Source organism: Tubulanus polymorphus, chromosome 3, assembly GCF_964204645.1.
Source record: "Tubulanus polymorphus chromosome 3, tnTubPoly1.2, whole genome shotgun sequence".
NCBI lineage: Eukaryota > Metazoa > Nemertea > Palaeonemertea > Tubulaniformes > Tubulanidae > Tubulanus > Tubulanus polymorphus.
Genome location: NC_134027.1, coordinates 4943395 through 4956576, shown reverse-complemented (window position 1 = coordinate 4956576; position 13182 = coordinate 4943395). Strand labels below are relative to the sequence as shown.

General features: G+C 38.6%; 1 protein-coding gene and 1 long non-coding RNA gene across 2 annotated transcripts; both read right to left on the bottom strand.

Annotated features, from left to right (window-relative positions):
• Nucleotides 1-357: 357 nt before the first annotated feature.
• LOC141902871 (sodium- and chloride-dependent glycine transporter 1-like) lies at nt 358-7677 on the bottom strand. Its single transcript, XM_074790794.1, has 16 exons — nt 7521-7677; nt 5529-5750; nt 4949-5234; nt 4721-4864; nt 3709-3874; nt 3435-3567; nt 3137-3271; nt 2957-3060; nt 2712-2836; nt 2520-2632; nt 2302-2433; nt 2106-2205; nt 1902-2002; nt 1651-1818; nt 1420-1569; nt 358-1077 (listed from the first exon to the last, which is right to left on the bottom strand). Exons 1-16 carry the CDS (start codon nt 7551-7553, stop codon nt 982-984), a joined length of 2208 nt encoding a protein of 735 aa, XP_074646895.1. The 5' UTR covers nt 7554-7677; the 3' UTR covers nt 358-981.
• Nucleotides 7678-8733: 1056 nt separating this feature from the next.
• Nucleotides 8734-9145, bottom strand: LOC141901197 (uncharacterized). Its single transcript, XR_012618813.1, has 3 exons — nt 9098-9145; nt 8883-9024; nt 8734-8789 (listed from the first exon to the last, which is right to left on the bottom strand). It is a non-coding gene; the product is annotated as an uncharacterized LOC141901197 (long non-coding RNA).
• Between the last annotated feature and the right edge of the window lie 4037 nt (nt 9146-13182).

Below are 13182 nucleotides of genomic sequence, written 5' to 3'. Positions count from 1 at the left end.
TGATTCGTAATGAACGCCTGCTTTCGTCCAGATATTTCGAACCTCATATCGTTATATTTTTACTTTCTTTGAAATCGTCCGTATATATTGTACATAATATTTATTTAACTCGATAAAAATTCCGTCCAGGCCCATGAAAACTATGTCATACCAGGCACATATTGCTGTTAAATCTAACCTTCTGAAATTGATAATAAATGTTTATCACTGTTAAATGTTGCGTATATCTTCCTTACTTTCGTTTGGATATCGGCCGAACAGAGTTAGCATTGAAGAATCGCCGGTAGAGATCAGAGGCACAATCTAACAAATCCAGAAAAATGAAGAAAAGAAACCCATGCATTATTCATTACTCATTTCACTCTTTTTATTACGCATTGCTATATTCTTATCTAAAAAAAAATCCGATAGAGGTAAGTATTAAGAACAGCTAAATACGGACGTCATTCAGTACATGTATATAAACGATGAGAAGTATGAATAAACAAATAATGACTACACACGCCAGACCGTTTGCTCTTACGCATATTCGATAGTTGTATTCGTCCCTATCTCTTTAAAATTGGATTCAAATATTTAAAAAGCGATCAAATATAAAAACGATCGCACGATTATCAGATAGAGCTTACGTTACATCTAAAATTAATTTGCAAATTACAATTATTACAAGATTCATCATAGTAGTAAAATAATCAACGAAAATCAGGTTGAAACATTGAGTGACGTAAAAATTCGGAATTTCTTAAAAGGACGGTTTCATTACACATTCAATAAAAATGGTGGACGGCGTTTGAATGTAAAGATTAAAACAAACTATTGCAAAGAAAAGGACATCATAAAAATGTCATGGAGATTCTAAAATCAATTGACCGACAGAAGCTTTTAACCGAATTCTGTAAATACCTATGGAAGAACCCAAAATCTGAAAGTTTATCGGGAAAATGTGGAGAATTACGTCCTGTGGTACTCAAGTAGACAATATTAAAGAACTGATTCCTGCGAGCCGTCAGTACTACGGGACTGAGTCGTCTTGATAGTTCCTCGGCCGCTGTCTGGTGTAGCCTGCATACTAGTTCCCTGTGAAGAAAAAACGGATATTCATATAAAAACCTCAACATTCGTTTTGTGACACTGCTCCATATAATAATCAGTATAATGAATATACATATATTACTAAAAATAAAAATGCTGTACCGGGTATACCTAAAGTATTTAAGAAAATCCTTAAGCAGACCCGACTAATGCAAATAAAATCCAGTGTAGCTTATACAAAATAGCATGAATATCAATATCAAATTACGTACGTTAGTCAAACGTATGGTAACTCTATAATTAAAATGCATTTATTTGTACAAACAAGAAATATATACATTTTGGGTGAATTATCGATTGATGTTCAGCTGTATGGTTTTTACTTACGTTGTTTAACTTTGGCTCTTTTATATTTTGATCTTCGACATCAGCATTCGGGTAGACTTTGAAATCGGGGGCGTACCCCAAACAAAGAACTCGGTGTTTTGGAAGAGCTGGCCCCCAGTCATCGGACACTCGTACTGCTGCTTTCAACCTCTATAACATTGAACACGATCCGTCGTTACTTTCAGAATACACGTATAATGGATAAACCGATGTCATAGGGTCAACACCTACCTCGACGAATGATCCTTTCTGTACAACGATCTGATAAATGATTAATATCGGGATCCAAATAACGGCAGATATCGTCATAAACCAACCGATTGTGTCAGCCCATACTGGATAAGCTTGTTCTCCGTAGCGAGCAGGGCTATAATCAATCCACGCAAATAAGAGAACAGCCTGCAGAAAGATTCGAAAATCATATATTCTTATGTTTCATGGCCATGCAATGAACGAATGGACAGAGATCTGAGTCGACGTACCACAATGAGGATAGGGGTGATGAATTGCCAGGTCATCCTCCACCATATTGTGGGCCTTCTTCCCATCATGATTCCAATATCACTGAAATATCTATCCCAGCCTGAAATGATATCGATACATGAATTAGTTTACTGCATCGTATCAACCGCTACCGCTTGAGAATAGAGTCTATTCTCAAGCGTGATGTAAAATTGTCTACTGACCGTATATCCATCCAATTCCAATACATTCGCATAGTCCAATCACCAAGAGCGTCCAGCCACCCGCGTATGAGTCCATCAGTTGTAACCAATACGGCCCGGACTGAAAAATATATCATATATTATCACTTGTAGCATTTCATTGATCTCTTTTTCGAAATGAATTTTACTATGAAGTAGAAATTGTTTGCAGACTTACGCCGGTGCAAAGAGTAAGGCCGAGCAAAAAGAATATAAGACTGAAGACAAGGATAGTTAGCAGTTTCTTGCTTCGGAGCTTCTCTGGGTATTTGTCTATAATCGCGGTGACCACCGTTTCCATCATAGCGAACTGAAAGTTAATTAGAATAATAAATTTTACAAATTTTCTATTTCTATATGTCTTGCAACGTTCAAGCAGTTATTCGATGTACTCACCTGACTGTCCAGACCTAACAATAACAGCATTATAAAGAAGAGGATAGCCCAAAGAGGTGACACAGGCATATAGGTCACAGCAGCCGGGTAGACGATAAAAGCTAAGCCCGCTCCTGCATTGGGTAGTAAACTTAGAATCAAAACATTTGAAAGAATATCTGGATGTATATTTCAAAAATGTAAGAAACTTACCACTACTGGCCACCTTCTCAACTGTAGTGTTCATGATACCAGCCATGTACCCGAGGAACGAAAATATGACGAAACCGGCAAAAATGCTAGTTCCACAATTACCGAGAGTTACTATGAGCGTATCCCTGAAATAATACAAATCATAAGACCATTTAGTTTAAGAGATAGTTTAGAATGATTTATATACTGGATGAAAAAAAACAACCCTGATACATACAAATTAAAACACAAACTTATAGGCTTACCTGAGGGCGTTATTGTTGAATTTGTTGTAACTGGCCAAAGTAATGAGTCCACCCCAGCAGTTGGACAACGAGAAAAATATTTGGACGGCAGCATCATTCCATACCTATAAAAGTGTTCTGATATTCATTAATGAATCTGCCGAGTGGTAAACTTAAATACGTAACAGATTATCTACATACACTGGCATCGAGGAGTTTTTTCCATTTCGGTACAATGTAGAAGAATATCCCTTCGCTAGCATTCGGCAAAGTGACTCCGCGGAAAAACAATATCACCAACACGACATACGGAAACAAAGCTGTAAAATACACAACCTAAAATGAAAAAGCAAAACATTTCTTGATATCTTTCAAGTAATCAATATCTACAAATATGTGGTAGGGATAAAATTTATGCTAATCAGCTTTGTCTTTTGTTAAGAGGATTACTTATTGAAGCGAATAGACAGGCAGCAGCGAATTTGCGGACCAAACTTACCTTTCCTGACGACTTGATGCCCTTGATCAAACAGAAGAACACGATTACCCAGGCGAGAAGTAAACACAAAACAAGCTCCCAATACGGCTCTGTTGTTTCGTTAATACTGTTGGTGATGTGCAACATCCGATGGCTAAAAAATTGTAAGATTTAAAGTGAAAAATTGTATTTTTTTTAAACTTGGAACTATCAGATTCTAAGTATAGCACTAAAGAAACATAATTCATTTTTCATCTCATAAGAGAGCATGTAGAGTAGGCCAATTGAAACTTACTTGTAGTACTCCTCACTCGGCGGTATTCGGCGTTTTTTCGTGATGTTTTTATATAATTCGTCATCGTATATACCAACAAGTTGACGACCGATGTAGCACGTGCCGTTGTACAATTTTACCTGTGCCGATTCATTGCACTTAACCAATGGAAGGTTGAGAGAACAATCTGAAACACGACATTTTATTTACTAAAACAGGATGAATAAAGTCGCATAAAATGTTTATTAGCTCAGAAGTATAAATAAAAAAGAAATCTAACATGTATCTTCATTTGTATTTATCTGACTTGCGTTTTTATAACACAAACAGATATTGAATTGTGTACAATTGGTTAAGGCGGTATAACAAGCACTTTCTTTCTGAAGTTGGTAAATAATCGCTATGGGAACGTCGCGAGTTGACCAGAAAGTATTTCACAGTTTGCACACGAGATTAACTGTGAGCATAGCCTCGAGTTCTCATATTGCCATTTCCGTTCCTTAATAGGATATCGTTGTCCGTCATTATATGGTAATTCATTCTTAGGGCAAAGAAAATGAAAGTTCATAGCATTCTTCTGTCGATATAATCATAGACCCGATCGAAAACAAGTTTCCAAGTGCAAGGCACCTAAACAACATGGGGCTCGGTCGCAGAGGTGGAGGCTTTCAAGGCATTTCATTTATTGCCAAGTCCATAACAATTTCAGTTTATCTAATAGTTTGCATATATTGCGCGAATAGAAATCGAAATGCAGCCGTCCCAGGCAGAAATATCGTTAACATCGAATATAATATGTTCATTTTATTTCTGTAAAATTGTTCATATACATGTATGTACATATATATATTTGTTCATATATATGTATACATATTTGGCAATTTTTTTCTTCGTATGTGAGTCACGCACAGTGCAGGCGCTTTGTGGACAAAAACTTTTATGGCGTCTTCACGTGAATCGGTTCTCTGACATTGAACTATAGCGCCAGTGAAACGTAACGAATGAGAAAAATGTGGCATATAAGGAATCGTACCTTTAGTGTTCCAAGATCGGTCACAATGTTTCCAAGGTAAATCTCCAGTAAATGATGCGAATAGATAGAACAAAGCGTATGCGATGATCATGTTGTAATAAATACACACTAATCCGGATACTATTACCATCGCAATTCCAATGCCTATTTAAAAATGAAATGATACGTATTGTGAATTCAAAAAGAAATGCGGAGTTTGCGATGGAGAATATTTGAAGAGAGCCATACCTTTGAAAATGGGACAGAATCCCCAGCAAGTTAGCGGCCCACTACTCGTAAACTGTCCAAGAGAGAGTTCCATAAAAAACAGTGGTATACCGACTAGTGACATCATTATTAAGTAAGGTATGAAAAATGCACCGCCTCCGTTACGATAGCACATATACGGGAAACGCCATACGTTCCCCAGGCCAACAGCAAACCCTAAACATGACAGAATAAAATCCAGTTTACCGCTCCAATTCCCTCTTTCTACGTTCTCATCTCCTGAATTATCATCGTCAAAAAGGTTTCTCTGAAATTCAGAAACATGAACAATTTCACTTTATTACTAATCATTGATTTATGGTGTCCTTTACAAACCTACGCCACCCGCCGGGAACGAAACGCCCCCCCCTCGTTTGGGCTTGATTTTTGGATCGGAAATCGAAGAAGCACATTACATATATCAATTAATTGAATGGTCGGTCGAATTTACACAATTTTATGTTGAAATATCGCTATCGTCTTCACAGCGGGAATTACTAAATCGATCTAAATCGCATATAGTTAAAACCGCGAAACTAAACCACGAACGGTGAGTACTTACAGTTGAGGTAGCAGTGCTGGAAGGTACATTAAGGGTATCCACCGAGTACGAATAAACACCCGGGGCTAGATTCGTGGTGATTGTCGATTTGCTTCCGAAAGCAAAATTGTCATTGCCTTCTAGATCGCTAAATTGTTCCTTTTTATCATTGTTCGGTCGAACCTTTAGAACTTTGCTCAGGGCGTTTCTTAGTTTTGATTTCTGTGCCGGAGGATCTTTTTTCTTGAAAAAGAGGAAACAAAATTGAAAAAAGGTTATGAGGAAAGAAGAAATTGAAAAAATAAGTAGTAAATCTTTCAAACAACGATTGAAACAACGCTAAAAGCGAAATGATGCTACGAACAGAATCGAAAGGTAAAGAAACTTTTTAGAATTGATAAATTTTGTTTTTGCTTCTCTTTTTGGAAAAATATGTTGTTCCAGTTTGAAATAAAATGTATCTTGGTGATTTTTTGTTGGAGTGACATGAGTAGATAAATCAACAAATTTGCGTGCCGAGTTATCAGACGATAGCAACGTGGGCTTGGTGTGACGTGTATACATAATCCAACAATTTCCAAAGATCTATACGTCTATCTCTAGGAAATGAATCTAACATAACCGCAAAAAAATACTACAATCCATGAATTCATGCGTCTATCAATTGCTTTTTACAGTGAAGTCCAAACAGCGACAGGTGATTTCAAATTCAATATTACAGACTGTCACGGTTCGATTATTCAAATTGAAACGAACACAGCATCTGCTGCAGCTCTTTGGACTCGATTGTGTCAGGAATTCATTGCGCGTTCACATATATAGTCAGACGTTACAACAGATTGTCCGTACTTACAGCGCCTATTGTATAAACATCATCGTCAATCTCATTGTTTACGAGATACAGCGAGTCCTGTCGTGGTCAATAATCATATATATTTATACACAGTAATATATAACTATATGATAAATATAGGTATGAACAACCTGTTATTATCAGAGGGATTTCCACCTTTTCTTTTCGACTAAAAAGACAGCCAATATATATCTGAAGGGAATTCCATTATTTCAGTAGTCATATATAAACTATATATGACGTTATAAGGCGTTATCTAATGTGTTCAAAATATGGAAATAAAGGATATTTACAGATAAGCGGAATCCTACTTCAAAGCAAAATCAAATCATCTTTAAATTGTTTATGGAACTTCTTTACTTGTGAGCTTATAAATTATGTGCTGACAAATTGTTTGTCCAGTTAATCGAAAGACAAGAGATGTCAATTAGATTCTCATGTATGTAATGTTTGTCAGTCATATTGATCTCAGGGATTAGTTAACCAACATATGACCACTTTGATTATGTTGTACTTTGAATAGACGTTTTACTTTTACACAATATCGGACGAGTTTCCCTTCTATTTTCGCCGAATGATAAGAATAGATCACAGATGAACAATTATCAATCCAATCCCCCTACCATACCATAAAAAATGATACCTTGGTTTCTCCTAATCGACCAGGTCATTTTGTAAATCACAATAAAATTTGTAATCAGCCGCCGGATCTGTTAAGGTTAGCTTGATCATTATATTAAAGAAAATAATCTACACGGTAGATATCGGCCGGCCAGGTCAACTTTCAACTTTTAATTTTAGCCAGACCTTGAAACTAATGATAGTGACCATTTTCCCCGTAGAAAATATTATGGGCCCGGTTCCACAGTCGTGAGTTAAGATTTGACCCCGAGTTAAAACATCGAAAATGAACTAATCTTAACTCAGAGTTAACTCTAACCCACAACTATGGAACCGGATCATGGTGTTTTAATAAAAATTCATTATTCTTTGTTCAGGGCGCAGTATCAAAACAAGTTAAACGCACACATTTTTTGGTTTTTCGAATTTAACCGTTTTAAGCTTAAAATCATTCGTTCAACAAGACCCAGTGTACAACGAAATTAGACATTGTACTGTATAAATGTAAATCGATTCTAACTTAGGACTTTAATGTTTACCTGAGATTCGGTGTTGTCTTGAGTTACTTCCATTTTTCTGTAGCTCCAATTTCAGCAACAGAATATCACATAAGATATAGCCGAAATTCGACATAGAGTTCAAACTCGGTCTGCACGGCACAGGTTTTTGCACAGGTATGAACCACCGCGAATGGGCGTAAATTTGAATTATTCAACTACAGACATGCGAAGCCCGCAGGTTATAAAGCACGTATTGTCACCGAGAGATTGTAGTAAAGCAATTAACCGTTCCGTACGGAAGCCGAGAATGGAAATGTCGCGCAGAATTCCGCGGTTATTCGTCACCTACCAGGTATCAATAATAATTCGTACCAATCATCTCCATTGTTCTACCTAAGTAAGTCAACGCCTTGTTCAAAGCCTTTATCAAAAATTACGTCAACACGACTTAACTGGGGAAATGATTAAGCCAATGACAATAGGGCGCCTAATTTCAAAGATCAGTAAGATCAGAAAGGTGCGAGAAACTAAACACTAAACAAACACATATTTTAACAAAATTTATTCTGCGTTAAAAGGTACACGATAACAAATGTATATAAAACAATCACATGCATGTACATGCTCGGTGGAAAAATAACACTTGTCCAGTATATAATTATAAGATATAGTATAAATCGAATATTTCATATATTTTTCTATCTAGTTCTGTCCCAAGTTATACGAAGTCATTTTTGTGCCCCCTGTGTGAGAAGTTATTCTTCCAGGTTTAATATCTTAAGAGTATTGGCATTCAAGGGTAACATTTCACAATTGAGACCCATTGATTTAAAGGTCGTCGGAAGCAAAATCCAGTCAAATAAATCTAAATCATCGTCGGTGTCGACATTTCGTAAAATGCTAACAAGTTCTTTCGTTTACTCCATGTGCTCTTTGATATGATGTCGAAAGTGGGTAGGAATATACGCGGGAACATAACTCGGTAGTATTCGCTCGGTTGTGGGATCGTTCTCTTCAAGTCTTGAGGCCTGAATTTTCAATCGTTTTTAGACAATTCAGATTTAAGCATCCTTTCCCCGCGAACCCTATTAACTCAGTGTGGTATGCACAGATCAATGCAATTGTCGTATTATCGACGATCATATACTCGACATTCTCCATTCACATCTTCATTACTTACATAACTTTGTATTCTTTGTCCAAGTCATACAAGAAGCTGATTATATCGCAGAAGTAGTCTTGGTACACGATGATGCGTTTTTGTCCCCGTGAAACATATTCTAACAGTCCAGGATCGATTCTACAAGTCTACATTTGCAAATAGTAAACACGTGATTATTACGATGCAAACTAGGCGTGTTACGTAGACATTTCACACAAGCAAGTATTATTGTTACAGACCCAGTTAATGTAGCCGGTCCACGAGATTGCGCTGTTCATAAGACGGGTCACCTCGCAAAATAGTGCAGATCTCACTTCCGGCTGTGCTCCAACTGCCAGGATATAGTTAAATTGATCTTGCTGCGACCAGAAAAACGGGTGACTGTAATGGAAATTTCAAAGATTTTGAATGGTGAACATGAAGTGCGGATTTAACCTTTTCAAATGATACATACTCAGTACAGACTTGTACCGATCGCCTCTTATTCGGTTCTGGATGTAACATACAGCCCATGATGTGCATGGTTATGTCGTCGAGGTTCGGGTGAAGTTTCGGGCGGCATTGTCTGACGAGAAGCTCACTCATGGCGGGATCATTGCCGAAAGGATGGCTTCCTCCAGTAATCATATAATGAAACAACATACCGGAAACCTATCTCAAAATAATGAAACAGTGCTTAATCAAACTTATACATTAACGAACTGTATGGGAAAAAGCACGATGCCGAAAAGAAAAAAAAATATACTTGTATATCGGACGCTTCGGTGTAAGGCATTCGACTTTCTCCGGGCAGTAAACATTCGGTAGGCTTCCAGCACAGTCCTGTTCTATTGACCGGAGTTTGTGCAGACGTAACGCTATCTCCTTCGAATATTCCATAATCCGCTAATTTCAAGTTTCCTTCTTTCGTTATTAGCACGTTGCTTGGCTATAGAAACGAATATTAGTGTCGGTAATTTGAGATTGTGGTGTTATTTGTGCCATAATATTCGCCAGGAATCATTTCCCAACTGTACGCACTCCAACGAGCTTACCTTCAGATTTCCATGTAGGATATGTTCATTGTGTAGAACTCTCAGTCCTAGTAACACTTGTAGGCACAGATTTCGAGCTTTTCTTTGCCACGTAGTTGGGCGATAAATCAATTCGTTTGGTATGTATTCGTCGAGCGACATCTCAGTCAAATCCGTTATCAAATATCCGAAATGCTGATCTTCCACGTAATCCTAAATGCATTAAAGGTGGAATTAAAGAGTGAACATGGCAGGATATTTTTAAGTTCGCTTTAAAGGTATACCAGATATGCGAGTAAATAAGGGGTCTCTAAATTGCGAAGTTTTAAATCGATAGCTCTGTCCCTTATTGTGGCGGTGTTGAGTTTGAGCATTCGTTTGACGCTGACTTCGCGACCGTCTTCGTGTAGCCCTACACTGATGATATTACCAAATGCACTGGAGGTTAAAAAAAAAGACTTTTCCAGTATAACTGCGATGTAATATCCTTTATCAGTGACAAAGAACCGCAGCGGAATAACTCATTATTCATCTACCACCAAGCACTTACCCTTGCGCGATTACCATCTCCGGATTGTCACAGTACATGTAATACTGGTAGACTTTTGTTCGACACACGGTATCCGCCTTTACCAATTTCTCAAAAAGTTTATTCCATCGATTGCTACATGACGTCCAGTTGATACGCACAGGTTGTGGGGGTGCTGGTGCATGCCATAACTCCTGGAAGGGGTTCCGGTAGATTTCGTGATCGCCAGCATGGTCAACGTTATCACGTGGATACCCATCGGTCACATCGACGGCACCGTCTTCATTCGCCACGAACGTTTTTGTAGACCCGTGAAATATGTGCTGCAAGTCGTCGAATAAGTTCCCTTTTGGCATACTGGGAAAGAACGCTGTAACTGGCTGACACGGAGCAGATGGTTTTTGCTCAGGAATGAGTTGTTTTATTTGTGTCGTTTCTTCGAGTGACGTTATTTCAGAAACACCGTGGACTGCGGGTGATATGCATTTGACATCAATTGATGCGCTCGATGATTTTGGACTTATATCCTCTTGTTCTCTTTTCTCTTCTGATCTTATAACCTCCACAGTAACTTCTTTGGACTTGTCCATTTCCACTTTGGACATCCCATCTGTGTCTTGTGAATGCGGATCAGTGATGCTGCTAGATTCTTGTTCGGGATTAGTGTCAACTACTTCTTTGTTATCGTCATTGCTTTTTGTATCGTTTTGATCGGATGATGATGAACAGCTCACGTAATCGTTATTTTCACTGGAGAGTGAAGACGAAAGTGAACCCCGACCGTCGGCATCCTCGCTAGCGCTCTGATATTCTACAGTAGATAAGTATGCGCTACTCGTTTTCTTAAGCACTGTGGCACTCTTATTTTCATGTCTCGATGATTCTCTAGTCTCTTGTCGTGATTGTTCTTTAGGAGGAATGAACTCGTCCCACTCTTCCAGGTCGGGAAACTGATCGATGTCATCGTCTTTTGCGTCTTTGTCGTCATCGTCAGACGGAAAATCGAACAGGTTATCGATAGCAGCAGTCATACGCATAGTATCAAATTCTTCATCCAGTTTATTCTCTTCAATAACATTAACCGTTACTTTCTCTTTATGCGCGCATCTATCGACAACCTTTTTTTCGGCCTTCCTTATTATATGCGCAGGCATCACGTAAGGCTCCATTCGAACTTTTTTGGAAGGTGCTAGAGCTATTTTTATATCCGGTTTTCGGACGACTTTCGGAGTAACAATTTCTTTTTTGATGGTAGTCTTTGGTGTTGGTGTAAGTAGAGCTGGTGGTTCTGCAGCTTTTGTTGTCTTATCTTCAGTCGCAGGATTGAAGTGTTTACGTCGACATTTAGAACCGAGTCGAGCAGGGTCTTGTGTCTCCGGGCGATTTTTCATCAATTCTTTATCTAAGCTACCACGCTGTACTTGTTCATCTTTTGCCGTTGTATCTTTTCCTTTTGTAACTTTCTCTTTCCAGGCGCCGGTTAACTTACCGCAATCTTCTATTTTAAGATTTTTGAAAGCCATTGTCATAAATTCAGTAAACGGTATCGGCTCTTTTCTCGGCTCCTTCCGAACGGTTTGTGTCCTTGGCGGTGTACCATACGTTGTCGTAAGTGGTGATGGAGGCTTCGTGGACTTTACAGGAGTCGATGGTTGGGATTTCGACTTCGGTCTTAAAGGCTTGTTTGTTTGCCGTCGTTTAGCGTCGTTGTGATCTGATTGTGGTGGATTTCTAAATTTTGGTTCCTCTTGATATTTCATGGACTTCCGTGTGTCGTACTGTAATTGTGGTGTCACTTTTTCATGTTCTTTCATTGCGCATTTCAAACGCTGTTTGTTATTTCTTGGTTCTCGTTTAATGGTTGTCAAAGCCATATTTGGCATGGGTGATGTCGATACCATCATCTTCGTGGCAGAATATAGTGGTACATTTCTCCTCAAATCCTGGTCCGATTCATCACTGCTTTCATCATCTGCGTCGTTTATCGCTGGTGCCACTACAGTATTTTTGCCCTTCAATTGCTCGCATTTTCCTGCTTGTCTCTTCTTCCTTCTCATTTGCCTTCTTTTCTCTGCTCTTTCCTTTTCTGCGCTCTCGGCGGCAATGAGTTCTCTCATGTTCATGTCAGCGACTCGATGTAAAACCAAGTTCAAGATAACATCGGCGTTTTGTACACGGACTTCAAGATAATCTTCTGATGTCAACGCAAGCACACAATCACTCGGTGCTTGATCTGTAAGACTGTTCTTTTGGTCACCAATGAACTTTCCTTTTTTATCAAGGATCTTTGCACACCGCGAAAACAGACGAGCGTGCACTTCAAGCCACTTCCGGCCTTCTTCAACAGAGCAGAAAAAGCCGATGATTACCAGCAAATGGTAAAAAGTGACGTCATCGTTACCGTAGGTCGTGGCGCACTGAAGAAAAATGTCACTAGCTCCAGTTTCGTGAAAATCTTGAAATATCGTTGTTATTTGAGTCTTGTTTAGTTTCATCAGTCGAATCGGATGACCCATAACTATCAGTGACCATGGTAACAGGCGATGCATCGTACGGCAATGTTTGCTGTGGTTATCATGGGAACGGTGCATCATCAGGCGCTCGTAAGATTTCATGCGGAGTTTTTCGGGTATCTTCTGGACCAGCACCAGAAACGGACACAACGAAAACGTCGTCATAAGCAGCAACACTCCATCGTTTTTGTTTCGTCCAAGGATACGCAGACGATTCTAAAATCACCAAAATACAACAACTAACAATATATCAAACTTATGTAGTTTGGATCTTGAGAGTCCATTTGCACAGATATGACTTAAGCTAAAAATTGTCTTAAATCTTAAGATTGATCTTAAGTTGTTAGATTGGACATAGAACTAGGTGGTCTTAAACTAGTCTAAGCCTTGATTATGCAACTGGATGCTGACGTGTCAAATCTACCTTTATGAAAGCGCCAACAAGATTAAGCTTCATGAGTCGATCAGCAAGAATTCTACAACA